The 14,442-nt window shown below is 43.2% G+C and overlaps 1 protein-coding gene across 1 annotated transcript; it reads right to left on the bottom strand.

Annotated features, from left to right (window-relative positions):
- Nucleotides 1-9: 9 nt before the first annotated feature.
- SNRPF (small nuclear ribonucleoprotein polypeptide F) lies at nt 10-7,627 on the bottom strand. The gene is made up of 4 exons (XM_038756934.1): nt 7,579-7,627; nt 4,010-4,135; nt 771-835; nt 10-148 (listed from the first exon to the last, which is right to left on the bottom strand). Exons 1-4 carry the CDS (start codon nt 7,579-7,581, stop codon nt 82-84), a joined length of 261 nt encoding a protein of 86 aa, XP_038612862.1. The 5' UTR covers nt 7,582-7,627; the 3' UTR covers nt 10-81.
- Between the last annotated feature and the right edge of the window lie 6,815 nt (nt 7,628-14,442).

Genomic DNA, 14,442 nt, shown 5'->3' with positions numbered 1-14,442 from the left:
AGGACAAGATGAAAAACACAAAACTGTTCTTTATTCTAGAAATATACAAAAAAGAAAACCCCAAAGAGTCCACGAAAAATGCTATTCTCTCATTTCCCCGTCTTCTTCCTCCTCTTCAACACCTCTGATGTAAAGGACATTATTACACCTGTAAATAGAGCCAAAATTAGTTTCACAAAAATACTTCAGGTATGAAGTATATGCTTAAGTTAATTTTTCTCCCTCATCTTTGAACGTTCACCCTAAATGAAATTATTCCTAATAGTCACTGAAAAAATTGCACATGATTAAATGTAATCACTTGTCTTGGAGAGAATGGTTTTAAGACTGGTCACTGATTATGACAACCAGTACTTTTATGCTCTTGAAAAGCATAGCACAATTACTTTTCATCTTCCAGTTTTGTTTGAACATGTCAAAAAAGTGAACTGATTAAGACCCCCCCCCCCCCAAAAAAAAGGTGTTTGGCAAAACAGAGCCTAGGTTATCAGCAAAATTTTCCATTTTATGGCCCAAATTCTTTAGCCCATGAACAATCATATTCAGCTAAAATCACACATGAAAGTTCAATATCAAACAAGAAGTCATGGCACTGCCATTTTGAAAAATTTCAAGTCTTATGAAATCCCAACTGTAGAACATTTTGTTGAATCTTTAAAGATGGTTACATCACGATAATTTAAGAGATTAAGCATTGGTAGGCAAGAACTCTCCCATATTAACATAAATTAATACCCTCTAAACATACTAGTGGTCCATCTCAAAATTACCTTATTAGAACTTCACCAAGGTGTCCAGATAATGCCCCATCTATGTATTCTTCTGTATTTGCAAGCTGTCAATAAGAAAATACATTAATAAACTGCAGAGAAATGGGAGAATCCAGTTTATCTGGCAAGCTAACTTTAATCTACTAATAAGCTTTTCACATGCCTGACTCAAATGTACCCATAGAAACGTATTATTCATAGGTGTATAACCTAGGTATTTAAGGTTTTTTAAAAAAAAATTTTTGCCTAAGTCTAATTTTTAAATTTGTTTAATTGCATCTGTATATGACAGATACTATAAAGAAATAAAATTCAAATTTCTCTGAAATAGTTTCCATTTGGTTGATTTCATAATCCCTTTATTTCACTGACTTTACCTGGGCCCAAATTCCATACTGTTCTGCAAGTGGGAAAGCAATATATACCAGTTTAAAAACATTAGGCTTTAAAAATTGACCTTTCCAATAGTTTGTTTTTTCCAAATAGTTCATTTCCCTTAAAGTTCGACTGAGGGGGCTTCAAAGTAAGGAACACACAATATGCTGAGAACTAATAAGTTTACAATTCAGAAAACTCCATTTCTCTGCTCTACAACCAGGAGGGAAGGTTCACTTTTCTCGTTCCTTGTTCTCACTTCCTTTTTTCTTTGGGCCTTTGAATGCAGGGACCTATTCAAGGGGCTAGATCCAGAAGACCTTCCGGCCAGGGTAGAGAAGACTAAGAAAACCTCAATCTTGTCACTAAATCCTGTTGGTTCTACCTTCACAATCTCACTGAAATCCATCCTTTCCTCTGCACGCAAACCACAATGATCCAAGTACTTACCCAATGCTGCCTTGACTACTCCATTAACCTCCTTGCTAAATTCCCTGCCTCTTCTCTCCCCAATCCACATTACATTCTGCTGCCAAGATCATTTTTCTAAAAAATATTCAGTCCATGTCTCCCCACTCCAAGAACCTCTATTGATTGCCCATCCACCTCTGTAACAAACAAACTTCTTACCTACTGTTGGCTTAAAAGCACTCACTCACCTTGCCCCCTCCATCTTACTTCTCAGATTTCCTACTACAATCCAGCTTGCTTCATTTCACTCCTCTACTGCTACCCTAATGGTTGTATCTTGATCTCATCTATATTGATTTCCACACCTCACCTGTGTCCTGCCTCTGGCATGGAACTCCCTCCCCCTTCCTTTGCGACAAATAATCACTTTCTCCACCTTCAAATCCTTATTAAAAAGCACATCTCCTCTAAAATATCTTCCCCTACCATCCTCATTTTTCCTCTACTCCTTCTGCATTGTCCCTGCACTGCATTTATACCCTTACCACCCCACCCTCGGCCTCACAGCACTCACATACTTAACCATAATATCTGTCTTCTTTTCTAGGCTGTAAACGCCTTGTGAGCAGAAAACGTGTCTACCAGCTCTGTCATACTGTACTTTCCCAAGGGCTTAATACAACTGAGTGATAGGCAAAAACCAGCAAGGAAGGCAAATTGAAGTGAGAGACTGAATCTTGAATTTCAGGAAAAAATAAGCACTTCTACTAACATTTTTTGGAGGCAGGAATAGTGGCCCAGGCATTTTAATCCATAGACCAGTATATCCCAAAATGCAGCTTTTAGTCTTTTCAGTTGTCCCTTTTTTTCATAGGAGGGAAGGAGTGAACATTTTTGGGGGGGGGACGGGAGGGGGGGAAGCATCAGGGTTTCCCCACTTCAGCATGCTTAGAGAAGGGTCTGGAGATGGAAGATGTGCCACAGTCCTGGGCAAAAGTGACAGAGGCATATGTTGGAAAAGGAGCAGAGAAGTGGAAGGTGACAGTAAGTTGCCTGTCCCCAGAGGTGAGTACAAAATACAGAAGCCTGCATGACTATTTGCCACGAAAATATAAACACCTATTTTTATAATTTTCATATATTCTGCAAGCCCTGGTTAGACAAATTATCCCAACAGTATTAGTATAGCAATAGTATTTGTTCAGTATGTGCCAAGCACTATGCCAAGTGCTGATCTAGTACAATCAGATCAGACAAGGTCCCTGTCCTTCATGGGGCTCACTGCCTAAGGGGGAAGGAGAACTGCCAATTAATCCTCCTTTTACAGATGAGGATCCTGAGGCATTGAAAAGTTAAACAACTTGCCCAAAGTTTAAAAAGCAGGCAGGTGGTAGGGCTGGAATTAGGTTCCAGGCTTCCTGACTCCCAGCTCTCTACTCTTTCTACTAGGCCATGCTGCTTCCCTTATTAAAGAAAGAATGACTTATAAAAGTACCCTATCCTTATCCAAATTAAATAATTTAATCATCCTTCAATAGGTATTCCAATTTCCACCCCAAAAGTCCCAACCAATAACGCTTAGTGTTTTCAAACCCAACAGGAAGCCGCAAAATCCACTAAATTTAGCCACATATTCTGTGATCAATCAATGATATTTACCGATCACTTACTGTGTGCAGAACGCTCTATAAGCTTTTGAGAGAGTTCAATACGACAGTCAGACACAGTCCCTGCCCACAACCACCTTTTGGTATAAAGGATCTGCTATAGTCTGTCATCAAAAGGACATCTCTAATTAGGGGTTTGATCGCCAGTCAGGGCTTTGTTTAGATTAAAGTCTATAACTTCTATATTAGTGATTGGACTCAATCAATGCAGATTACCACTAGCTTTTCCTAGCACATTCACCCACAGAGATCAGATTCACTGCCACCTGTGTTGTCTTTGAAATTACAGTGCTCTGCACAAAGTAAGCACTCAATAAATATGCTTGAATGAATTCAGATCCATTAATAATCTCATCCTTTAGATTGCAAGCTCAATGTGGGCAGGGAATGTGTCTGTTATATTGTACCCACCCAAGTGCTTAGTACAGTGCTCTGCACCCAGTAAGCACTCAAAGAATGCGAATGACTGAGGGATTGATTGATTAATGAAACTAAAAGGGTAAACTGGTCAGTGGAGAACACCAGGAAATACCCATGACTTCCAAATTTGCAGAGGAGTGTACTAATCACTAGGGAGAGTACAAGAATTAGCAGACATGTTCCCTGCCCTCAACAGGTTTACAGTTTAGAGGGGAAGACTAAAATAATTTTAAAGAATGTGCATATGAACCAGCCAAAACTTGATATTTTTTAAAAAGCTCCACTTTGTTCAAGTTGAGTACAGTCCTTGGATGCTCACTACAAGAAGGATGGTGCTTCCCCATCTTAGCCGTTAATTTTAATTACCTGCATGTTCATGTAGCCGTCCACGGACACGAGGTAACCCTTGTACTCCATTCCCCATTTTAACTTCACCATCACGGGCTTGCCTGTCAGTCCATTCAGAAATGGCTTGGGGTTCAGCGGTAAACTCTGCAGAAAAGTAAGGTTTGAGACGAATCGCAACTCAGGTTAATACAGTTATTCAGCAGAACCAGGTCTTCCTTCCCAACTCCAGGTTTCAACCCAAATCTCAATACGGGTTTAAGTTGTGTGGGGTGTGAGTGTGTGCGTGTTTGTGTATTCATTCAATCATATTTACTGAGCGCTTACTGCGTGCACAGCACTGTACTAAGCACTTGGGAAGTACAATTCGGCAACAGAGACAATCCCTACCCTACAACGGGCTCACAGTCTAGAAGAGGGGAGGCAGACATCAATAGCATCAAAGTAAATCCACCCCACCCCCCCGCCCTACCTCCTTCCCCTCCCCACAATCGTATTTATTGAGCGCTTACTATGTGCAGAGCACTGGACTAAGCGCTTGAGAAGTACAAGTTGGCAACATATAGAGACAGTCCCTACCCGACAGTGGGCTCACAGTCTAGAAGGGGGAGACAGAGAACAAAACCAAACATATTAACAAAATAAAATAAATAGAATAGATATGTACAAGATAAATAAATAGAGTAATAAATATGTACAAACATATATACAGGTACTGTGCAATAGTATTTATTGAGCGCTTCCTGGGTGCAGAGCACTGTACTAAGCACTTGGGAAGGACAAGTCGGCAACAGATGGAGACGGTGAGTCCCTCCCTTCCGGGCCAGGCCCCCAAAATCAATCAATCAATCAATCAATCGCATTTACTGAGCGCTTACTGTGTGCAGAGCACTGTACTAAGCGCTTGGGAAGTACAAGTTGGCAACACATAGAGACGGTCCCTACCCAACAACGGGCTCACAGTCTAGATCAGAGAAGCAGCGTGGCTCAGTGGAAAGAGCCCGGGCTTTGGAGTCAGGGGTCATGGGTTCGAATCCCCGCTCTGCCAATTGTCAGCTGTGTGACTTTGGGCAAGTCACTTCACTTCTCTGGGCCTCAGTTCCCTCCTCTGTAAAATGGGGATTAAGACTGTGAGCCCCCCCGTGGGACAACTTGATCTCCTTGTAATCTCCCCGGCGCTTAGTACAGTGCTTTGCACATAGTAAGCGCTTAATAAATGCCGTTATTATTATTAGAAGGGGGTTGCTATGTATATGCATGAGCCCACTGCTGGATAGGGGCTGTCTCTATAGGTTGCCAGCTTGTACTTCCCAAGCGCTTAGTACAGTGCTCTGCACACAGTAAGCGCTCAATAAATACGATTGATGATGATGATGATGATGTATATAGCATCAGGTTTGACACAGTCCCTGTCCCACATGGGGCTCACAGTCTAAGGGGGAAGGGGAATAGATATTTAATCTCCATTTTACAGATGAGGAAATTGAGGCATGGACAAGTTAAGTGACTTGCTCAAGGTCACGAAGAAGGCAAGTGGCAGTGTCAGAATTAGAACCCAGGTTCACGCTCTTTCTCTAAACCACACTGTTTTCCTTTCAGGATCCTGTGGATGCTGAAGAAAGAGCCTAGTAGGGTGTGAATCTGTAGAGGAATTCTGACTCACTGGTGAAGATTGGGTCCCTATACAACATGGGGCACACAGTCCAAGTAGAAGGGGGGCTGTGTGACCTTGGGCGAGTCACTTTACTTCGCTGTACCTCATCTGTAAAACAGGGATTGAGACTGTGAGCCCCACGGGCGACAGGGACTGTGTCCAGCCTGATTTTCTCATATCTACCCCAGCGCTTAGCTCAGTGCCTGGCACATAGCGCTTAACAAACAGAAGCAGCATGGCTCAGTGGAAAGAGCCCGGGCTTTGGAGTCAGAGGTCACGGGTTCAAATCCCAGCTCCGCCACTTGTCAGCGGTGTGACCTTGGGCAAGTCACTTCACTTCTCTGGGCCTCGGTTCCCTCCTCTGTAAAATGGGGATTAAGACCGTGGGCCCCCCGTGGGACAACCTGATCACCTGGTAAACTCCCCAGCACTTAGTACAGTGCTTTGCACATAGCAAGCGCTTGATAAATGCCATTATTATTATTATCATTATCATCTTGTACTTCCCAAGCGCTTAGTCCAGTGCTCTGCACAAGGTAAGCGCTCAATAAATACGATTATGTCTATAACGATATGTCACATAATGTAATTAAAGTATAATACTGTAATATATTACAGTACTATATTATAATATAGTATTATATATTATAGTATTATATATATATTATAGTATTATATATTACATATTATTATATATTATAATACTGTAATATTATAATATAATGAATATAATATTTATATATTACATAATACAGTAAGCGCTCAATAAATGCGATTGATTACGTATAATTTCGATTACGTATAATATATAGTATATATTATATATTATTATATATCATAATACTGTAATATTATAATATAATATAGTAAATATAATATTTGATTGATTATGTCTATAACGATATGTCACATAATGTAATTACAGTATAATACTGTAATATCATATTACAGTACTATATTATAATATAGTATTATATATTATAGTATTAAATATAGTATAGTATTATATATTATTATATATTATATATACTATAATCCTGTAATATTATAATGTAATAAACATAATATTTATATATTACATAATACAGTAAGCGCTCAATAAATACGATTGATTGATTATGTCTATAACGATATGTCACATAATGTATAGTATAACACTGTAATATCATATTACAGTACTATATTATAGTATTATATATTATAGTATTATATATAGTATAGTATATATTATATATTATTATATTTTATATATATTATAATCCTGTAATATTATAATATAATAAACATAATATTTATATATTACATAATACAGTAAGCGCTCAGTAAATACGATTGATTACGTCTATAACGATATGTCACATAACGTAAATTAAAATATTGCATTGTAATTACGTAAATTACAATACAATACATAATATAAGTTATTAATGTTATATAATTAAGAATAATGATGACTAAATCCCGCCTCCGCCGCTTCATTCACTCATCTGCATGTATGACCAATCAGTCGTATTTATTGAGCGCTTACTACGTGCAGGGCGCTGTACTAGGCGCTTGGGAAGGACAAATTGATGATTAAATCCCGCCCCCGCCGCTTCATTCAATCAATCAATCAATCGATCAATCAATCGATCGTGTTTATTGAGCGCTTACTGGGTGCAGGGCACTGGACTAAGCGCTTGGGAAGGAACAAGTCGGCCACAACGGTCCCTCATTCATTCATTCATTCATTCATTCATCCATCCCCTTGTATTTATTGAGCGCCTATTACGATTATCAGGGGATCGTTATTAGGGACTGTCTCTATAAGTTGCCAATTTGTACTTCCCAAGCGCTCAGTACAGTGCTCTGCACATAGTAAGCGCTCAATAAATATGATTGATTGATCGATTATGGGATTCGAAGCCGAGGGCCTGCGGACGACGGCTTCCCTCACCATGCTCGGTCGGCGCCGGCGGACGGCAAAAATGGCGGCCGGAGGCGGGCGGAAGTGAGACCGGAAGGCGGGGGTCAAGGGTCACGCGCACGCGCGTCAGGGGGCCGCGCCGGGGTGGGGAAGCGGCAGCGCCCCCTAGAGGCTCCGAGCCCTCATCACACATGCGGCGCCGAGGCCCCGGACCCGCCGAGCCGCCCTAATAATCCTAAGGATGGTGTCTATTGAGCGTTTACTACTACTACTACTACTACTACTCCTCATCAATCGTATTTATTGAGCGCTTACTATGTGCAGAGCACTGGACTAAGCGCTTGGGAAGTACAAATTGGCAACATATAGAGACAGTCCCTACCCATCTGTGGGCTCACGGTCTAAAAGGGGGAGACAGAGAACAAAACCAAACATACCAACAAAATAAGATAAATAGGATAGATATGTACAAGTAAAATAAATAAATAAATAGAGTAATAAATATGTACAAACATATGTACATATATACAGGTGCTGTGGGGAAGGGAAGGAGGTAAGATGGGGGGATGGAGAGGGGGACGAGGGGGAGAGGAAGGAACTACTGCTACTACTACTAATCAATCGTATTTATTGAGCACTTACTATGTGCAGAGCACTGGACTAAGCGCTTGGGAAGTACAAATTGGCAACATATAGAGACAGTCCCTACCCAACAGTGGGCTCACAGTCTAAAAGGGGGAGACAGAGAACAGAACCAAACATACTAACAAAATAAAATAAATAGAATAGATATGTACAAGTAAAATAAATAAATAAATAGAGTAATAAATATGTACAAGCATATATACATATATACAGGTGCTGTGGGGAAGGGAAGGAGGTAAAATGGGGGGATGGAGAGGGGGACGAGGGGGAGAGGAAGGAAGGGGCTCAGTCTGGGAAGGCCTCCTGGAGGAGGTGAGCTCTCAGCAGGGCCTTGAAGGGAGGAAGAGAGCTAGCTTGGCGGATGGGCAGAGGGATTGGGGGCATTCCAGGCCCGGGGGATGACGTGGGCCGGGGGTCGATGGCGGGACAGGCGAGAGCGAGGTACGGTGAGGAGATTAGCGGCGGAGGAGCGGAGGGTGCGGGCTGGGCTGGAGAAGGAGAGAAGGGAGGTGAGGTAGGAGGGGGCGAGGTGATGGACAGCCTTGAAGCCCAGGGTGAGGAGTTTCTGCCTAATAATCCTAAGGATGGTGTCTATTGAGCGTTTATTACTACTACTGCTACTACTACTACTACTACTACTACTACTACTATTACTAGTAGTGTGGGGGGGCCACAAAAGTATGTCCCAGTTAGTTTAGCCTGCTCATGGACTGTTCAAATGGGGAGTTCAGGTGGAAGGAGAGCTAAATGGGTGGCTGAAAGCTTGTTGTGGGCAGGGAAGGTGTCTAGGCCCTACTGAGAGCTCACCTCCTCCAGGAGGCCTTCCCGGACTGAGCCCCTTCCTTCCTCTCCCCCTCGTCCCCCTCTCCATCCCCCCCATCTTCCCTCCTTCCCTTCCCCACAGCACCTGTATATATGTATATATGTTTGTACATATTTCTTACTCTATTTATTTTACTTGTACATATCCATTCTATTAGTTTTATTTTGTTAGTATGTTTGGTTTTGTTCTCCGTCTCCCCCTTTTAGACTGTGAGCCCGCTGTTGGGTAGGGACTGTCTCTATATGTTGCCAACTTGTACTTCCCAAGTGCTTAGTACGGTGCTCTGCACACAGTAAGCGCTCAATAAATATGATTGATTGATTGATTATATTATACTCTCCCAAGCACTTAGTACAATACTTTCTACACAGTGAGCACTCAATAAGCTTATCGTGGGCAGGGAATGTGTCTATTGGTGTGTTGTATTCTCCCAAGTGCTTAGTACAGCGCTCTGCACACGGTAAGTGCTGAATAAATACGATTGAGTGAGTGAATAATTAAAATGAACTGGAGTTCTGGTTGGCTGGGCGATGCCTTCTGAGGGCCAGAAAGTGTCACTATAGCATTTTCAATGCTCTATGCCCATAGCACTGTAATATGATAATAATGATAATAACTCGTTAAGTGCTTACTATGTGCCAAGCGCTGTTCTAAGTGCTGGAGTGGATACAGGGTTATCAGGTTGTCCCACGTGGGGCTCACAGCCTTAATCCCCATTTTCCAGAAGAGGTAACTGAGGCACAGAGGAGTTAAGTGACTTGCCCAAAGTCACACAACAGACAAGTGGTGGAGCCGGAATTAGAACCCACGACCTCTGACTCCCAAGCCCGGGCTCTTTCCACTAAGCCATGCTGCTTCGCCTGTGAGTGCTGAATAATAATAACAACAACAATAATAATAATAATAATAATAATAATAATTATGGTATTTGTTAAGCACTTACTATGTGCAAAGCACTGTTCTAAGTGCTGGAGATACAAGGTGATGAGGTTGTCCCACGTGGGGCTCAAAGTCTTAATCCCCATTTTACAGATGAGGTAACTGAGGCACAGAGAAGTTAAGTGGCTTGCCCAAGGACACACAGCTGACAAGTGGTGGAGGCAGGATTCGAACCCATGACCTCTGACTCCCAAGCCCGTGCTCTTTTCCACTGAGCCACACGTGTGCCAGCTTCTGACTCAAACTTGGGGCTAACCTTCCAGGGATTGGGACTCCCAAAGCTCTGGACCCAGTGAATGGGAGCCACAAAGACAGAAATCCATGAAGATAACGAGGAGATGGACAGAGGGTGTTGGCTGGGGGTATGGAAAGGCATAGTTGTATCACCTTGTATCCCCCCAGCACTTAGAACAGTGCTTTGCACATAGTAAGTGCTTAACAAATACCATCATTATTATTATTATTATCATAGTTTGTCAATCCTGGACCGGGATAGGGGAGAGAGGAGTCCTCCGTTCAGCCATGAAGCAACGTGGCCTAGTGGAAAGAGCCCATGCTCTGACTCCTGGGAGTCAGAAGGGCATGTGTTCTAATGCTGATTCTCCCACCTCTCTGTTGTGTGTCCTTGGGCAAGTCACTTCACTTCTCTGTGCCTCAGTTACCTCACCTGTAAAATGGGGGTTGAGACTATGAGCCCCATGTGGGACAGGGACTGTGACCGACCCGATTTCCTTGTATCCTCCCCAGCACTCAGTACAGTTCCTGGCACTTAGTAAGCATTTAAATACCACAATTATTAATTATTAGTATCAGAACCAAGCTAGAGCAGAGAAGAGCACCGGGCTCTAGAGCCCAAGACTACCAGCGTGGCTGTGGGACCAGGCCTGGATTGTGGGGAGAGAAGTAGGGTGGCCATCATGAAGGAATTTCTTTTTTAATAAATTAATAAATTTAATAAATTTGGGTGTGTTGAATTAGTTTGGGGCTTGAAGTGACAAGAATGGGGTAAGGACCTCTAGGGACAGAAGCTTAAAGAAAGATGGGGTGAGCGCAGAAAAAAGAAGGCTTATCAGAGCACTAGATGGCAGTGACAAATAATTTAAATTGAGTTTGCCAGCAGAGCAAGTGAAGGATCCCCTGGAACTGGATGGGAACCTGTGAAAAATGAGGCTGGAAGATAGTGAATCTACTTCTGGCTCACTCTGCTTCTAATTAACCTGTGGCAGGAAGACTAACGCTCTACTCCTGACAACAGCTGGGCTGGATTCTCTCTCATTCAGGAGTCAGGTGAAGGCTGTCCTGGGGGGTTAGTCCTACCAGACTAGTCTACAGATAATAATCATAATAATAATGATGGCATTTGTTAAGCGCTTACTATGTGCAGAGCACTGTTCTAAGCGCTGCGGGGGATACAAGGTGGTCAAGTTGTCCCACGTGGGGCTCACAGTCTTAATCCCCATTTTACAGATGAGGGAACTGAGGCTCAGAGAAGTTAAGTGGCTTGCCCAAGGTCACACAGCAGACATGTGGCGGAGCCAGGATTTGAACCCATGACCTCTGACTCCAAAGCCCGGGCTCTTTCCAATGAGCCACGCTGCTGCCCTCTAAGATGGAACTTGTTGGGTCCTTGCTGGACTCCAGGGCTGGAGATGGGGCTTGCCATGCCTTTAGAGAACTCCAGATTGGATTGAGAACTTCTTTAGGCTCCACTGGGCTCTAAAGCCCACCTAAGGGCTTTGGAGGACCTTTCTGTGCAGCAGACTAAGGTGCTTGCCCCTCTTGAAACCACCCACGTCCCTTGAACCTCTATCTCCTCAAAATCTTGCCCCAAGTTCACCCCCACGCCGCAAATGAAAAGCTGGCATCCAGCCTGGCTAGAGTAGAGCAGTGCGATTTGGTTTTCCAATTCATTGGGATCTGATTATTGTTTTCTACTTTCCAGCATCTTCATTCATGTGCATTGAAATACTCCTCGATGATCACCGTATCAGATTGTGGTACTTGCCTGGTAAGGCGGCCTGGATTTTTTTAAATCATTTTCTTTCATTTTGTTACTATTAATTGGTACTAAGCGCTTAGTACAGTGCTCTGCACACAGTAAGCGCTCAATAAATACGATTGATGACTGGGTTATATCCACTGAGGATGGTGGCAAATTGCTCTGATTTAGATAATAATAATAATAATGATGGTATTTATTAAGCGCTTACTATGTGCAAAGCACTGTTCTAAGCACTGGGAGGTAACAAGGTGATCAGGTTGTCCCACGGGGGGCTCACAGTCTTAATCTCCATTTTACAGATGAGGTAACTGAGGCACAGAGAAGTTAAGTGACTTGCCCAAAGCCACACAGCAGACCATTGGGGGAGCCGGAATTTGAACCCATGACCTCTGACTCCAAAGCCCAGGCTCTTTCCACTGAGCCATGCTGCTTCCCATTTAGATTTACACATAGGGTCATTAGTGAATTATTTATGCCCCTGGATATTTCTGGAGGGTTGGAAACTAAGGGATATCTAGCTGCAAATCCCACCCATGAAAGTTAGTAATCTGAAGACTGAACTCTGGAGAAGAGGGCATGGCAGCACTTTCCTCTATGAGGTGTCAAGCAGCCTGGTTTCATAATGTGACGGCTATTTTCTTACATGCTAGTTTTCTATTGATTATGGAGCTTTGAGGCAAAAGCCCAGCCAGTGAGGTGTTCTGAAGAGTTTAGTTTGAATGAGTAGGGCAGGCAAAAAAAGAGTATTTTTATTAGCCCCTTTCCTATTTGAAGCGAGCAGTGTATTCCTGACTAGCAAACACTATTAAGACACCCAGGGTGTCTCTGAACAGCACATCGCACATTAACATTATCACTATTTCTCCTAGAGGAGTCTTCAGGGTACCCGGATCATAGGAACACATTCAATCTTCCAGACCTGGAATTCTGTTCAAGAGCTCTCTGTAATAGATGGGGGAACTACTGATTATGAGAGAAGAATCCTTTTCAGGCAACTGTAGGAACAGAAGCTGACTAAAGAAAGCTAAAGTTGTGGAATTCACACCCATTTTAGGTACCTTGATCACCCAGCCTCCATCATGGGGAGGCAGAGAGCAGGCACTGTGGAAACTCCAGTACTGATAAGTGTTCCTCAATGGGCCATGTGCCTGATGGATAACCAGTATTGGTAGCACCTGCTTGTGATAATGTGCAGACTGGAAGTCTTCCTATTGAAGAGGAAGCTTACCTGGAGGCTTCATTTCCTAGCACCTGTCAGCACCGTCCAAGAGTAAGAACCAGTTAAGTTGGACTTTGGCCTTTAATTCGAAGAGGGGGTGAACGGGTCTCATGGCTGCTGAACTGTGCTGAAACTGATAGAAATCCTGTTGTATGCTGTGTGTGAGTACACTCTCTCCAAACTCTGTCTATTCAAGGAACTTTGTAAAGCTAAGTCTGTGTGTTTGTAGAAGCTGGGTTATCTAGGGATGTGTTGTAATTTGGATTTGGTTTGGCTTTACTCTCTCTCTATTTCTGTGCTTTAAATTCCATTTCTTTTTTGTGTCCCCCTCAGTTGGCGTGTTGATGGCGACTACCTGGAGGCCGCACCCCCATTTCTCACAGGGTCCCTTTCTTGGTGAGTCTGACAGGCCAACTATTATCGAATGCCTTATGGATCGTCTCTGCAGTTCTGTAGGTAGTGATTGTACTCTGAGACCTATAGAAAGATTTGGAGACCACCCCCATGTCGGACTGTTCCATGTCTTAGCCTGCACTCCCCAGATTTTAGAGCAACTGTTGAACTGCAGGTTGGGGCCAAAGACAAGCCCAAGTTACCTGCCCTAATCTGAAGCTTCTTCCCAGCTTGGATCAGCTCCAGAAGCTTAGGGGAGTTCCAGGAAGGGGAATTTGTGAACAGTCTAAGGGCCCTTCCATCCTCCCCTCTACCCCCCAACCTCCTAAATGGTTTGAATTTCTTGGGAAGAGCCACGGGTAGTATGTACTGTGCTGGGACTCTTCCCCTGTTGGGGGCTAATAGCACCTCCATCCAAAAACAATCAGAGAGTTCCTGAAATGGGAAATGGTTTGAGTAGGAAGCCAACCCCAGGCCTGTTCAGTCCTAAATCCCTAAACAATCCAGAGCTACTCTAGGATTCAGATGGAGAGATGGGGCAAAGGAGGGCAATGCCACAGACTGTTAGAGGAAGCAGTGCGTCCTAGTGCAAAGAGCATGTGCCCGGGAATCAGAAGACCTGAGTATTAATCCCAGTTCTGCCACTTGCCTGGTGTGTGACCTCGGGCAAATGACTTTACTTCTCTGTACCTCAGTTTCCTCATCAGTAAAATGGGGGTAAGATGAACTGCCCTCTCGCCTCCTTAAACCAAGAGCCCCATGTGGGACAGAGACTGTGTCTGACTTGATATTCTTGTATCTTCCCCACTGCTTGCTACCCTGCTTGGCACCTAGTAAGTGCTTAATAATAATTGCAGTTTATATATTTAATAT

This window comes from Tachyglossus aculeatus, chromosome 14, assembly GCF_015852505.1.
Source record: "Tachyglossus aculeatus isolate mTacAcu1 chromosome 14, mTacAcu1.pri, whole genome shotgun sequence".
NCBI lineage: Eukaryota > Metazoa > Chordata > Mammalia > Monotremata > Tachyglossidae > Tachyglossus > Tachyglossus aculeatus.
The sequence above is the reverse complement of the archived record's forward strand: the minus strand, read 5'-3'. Positions and strand labels throughout refer to the sequence as shown.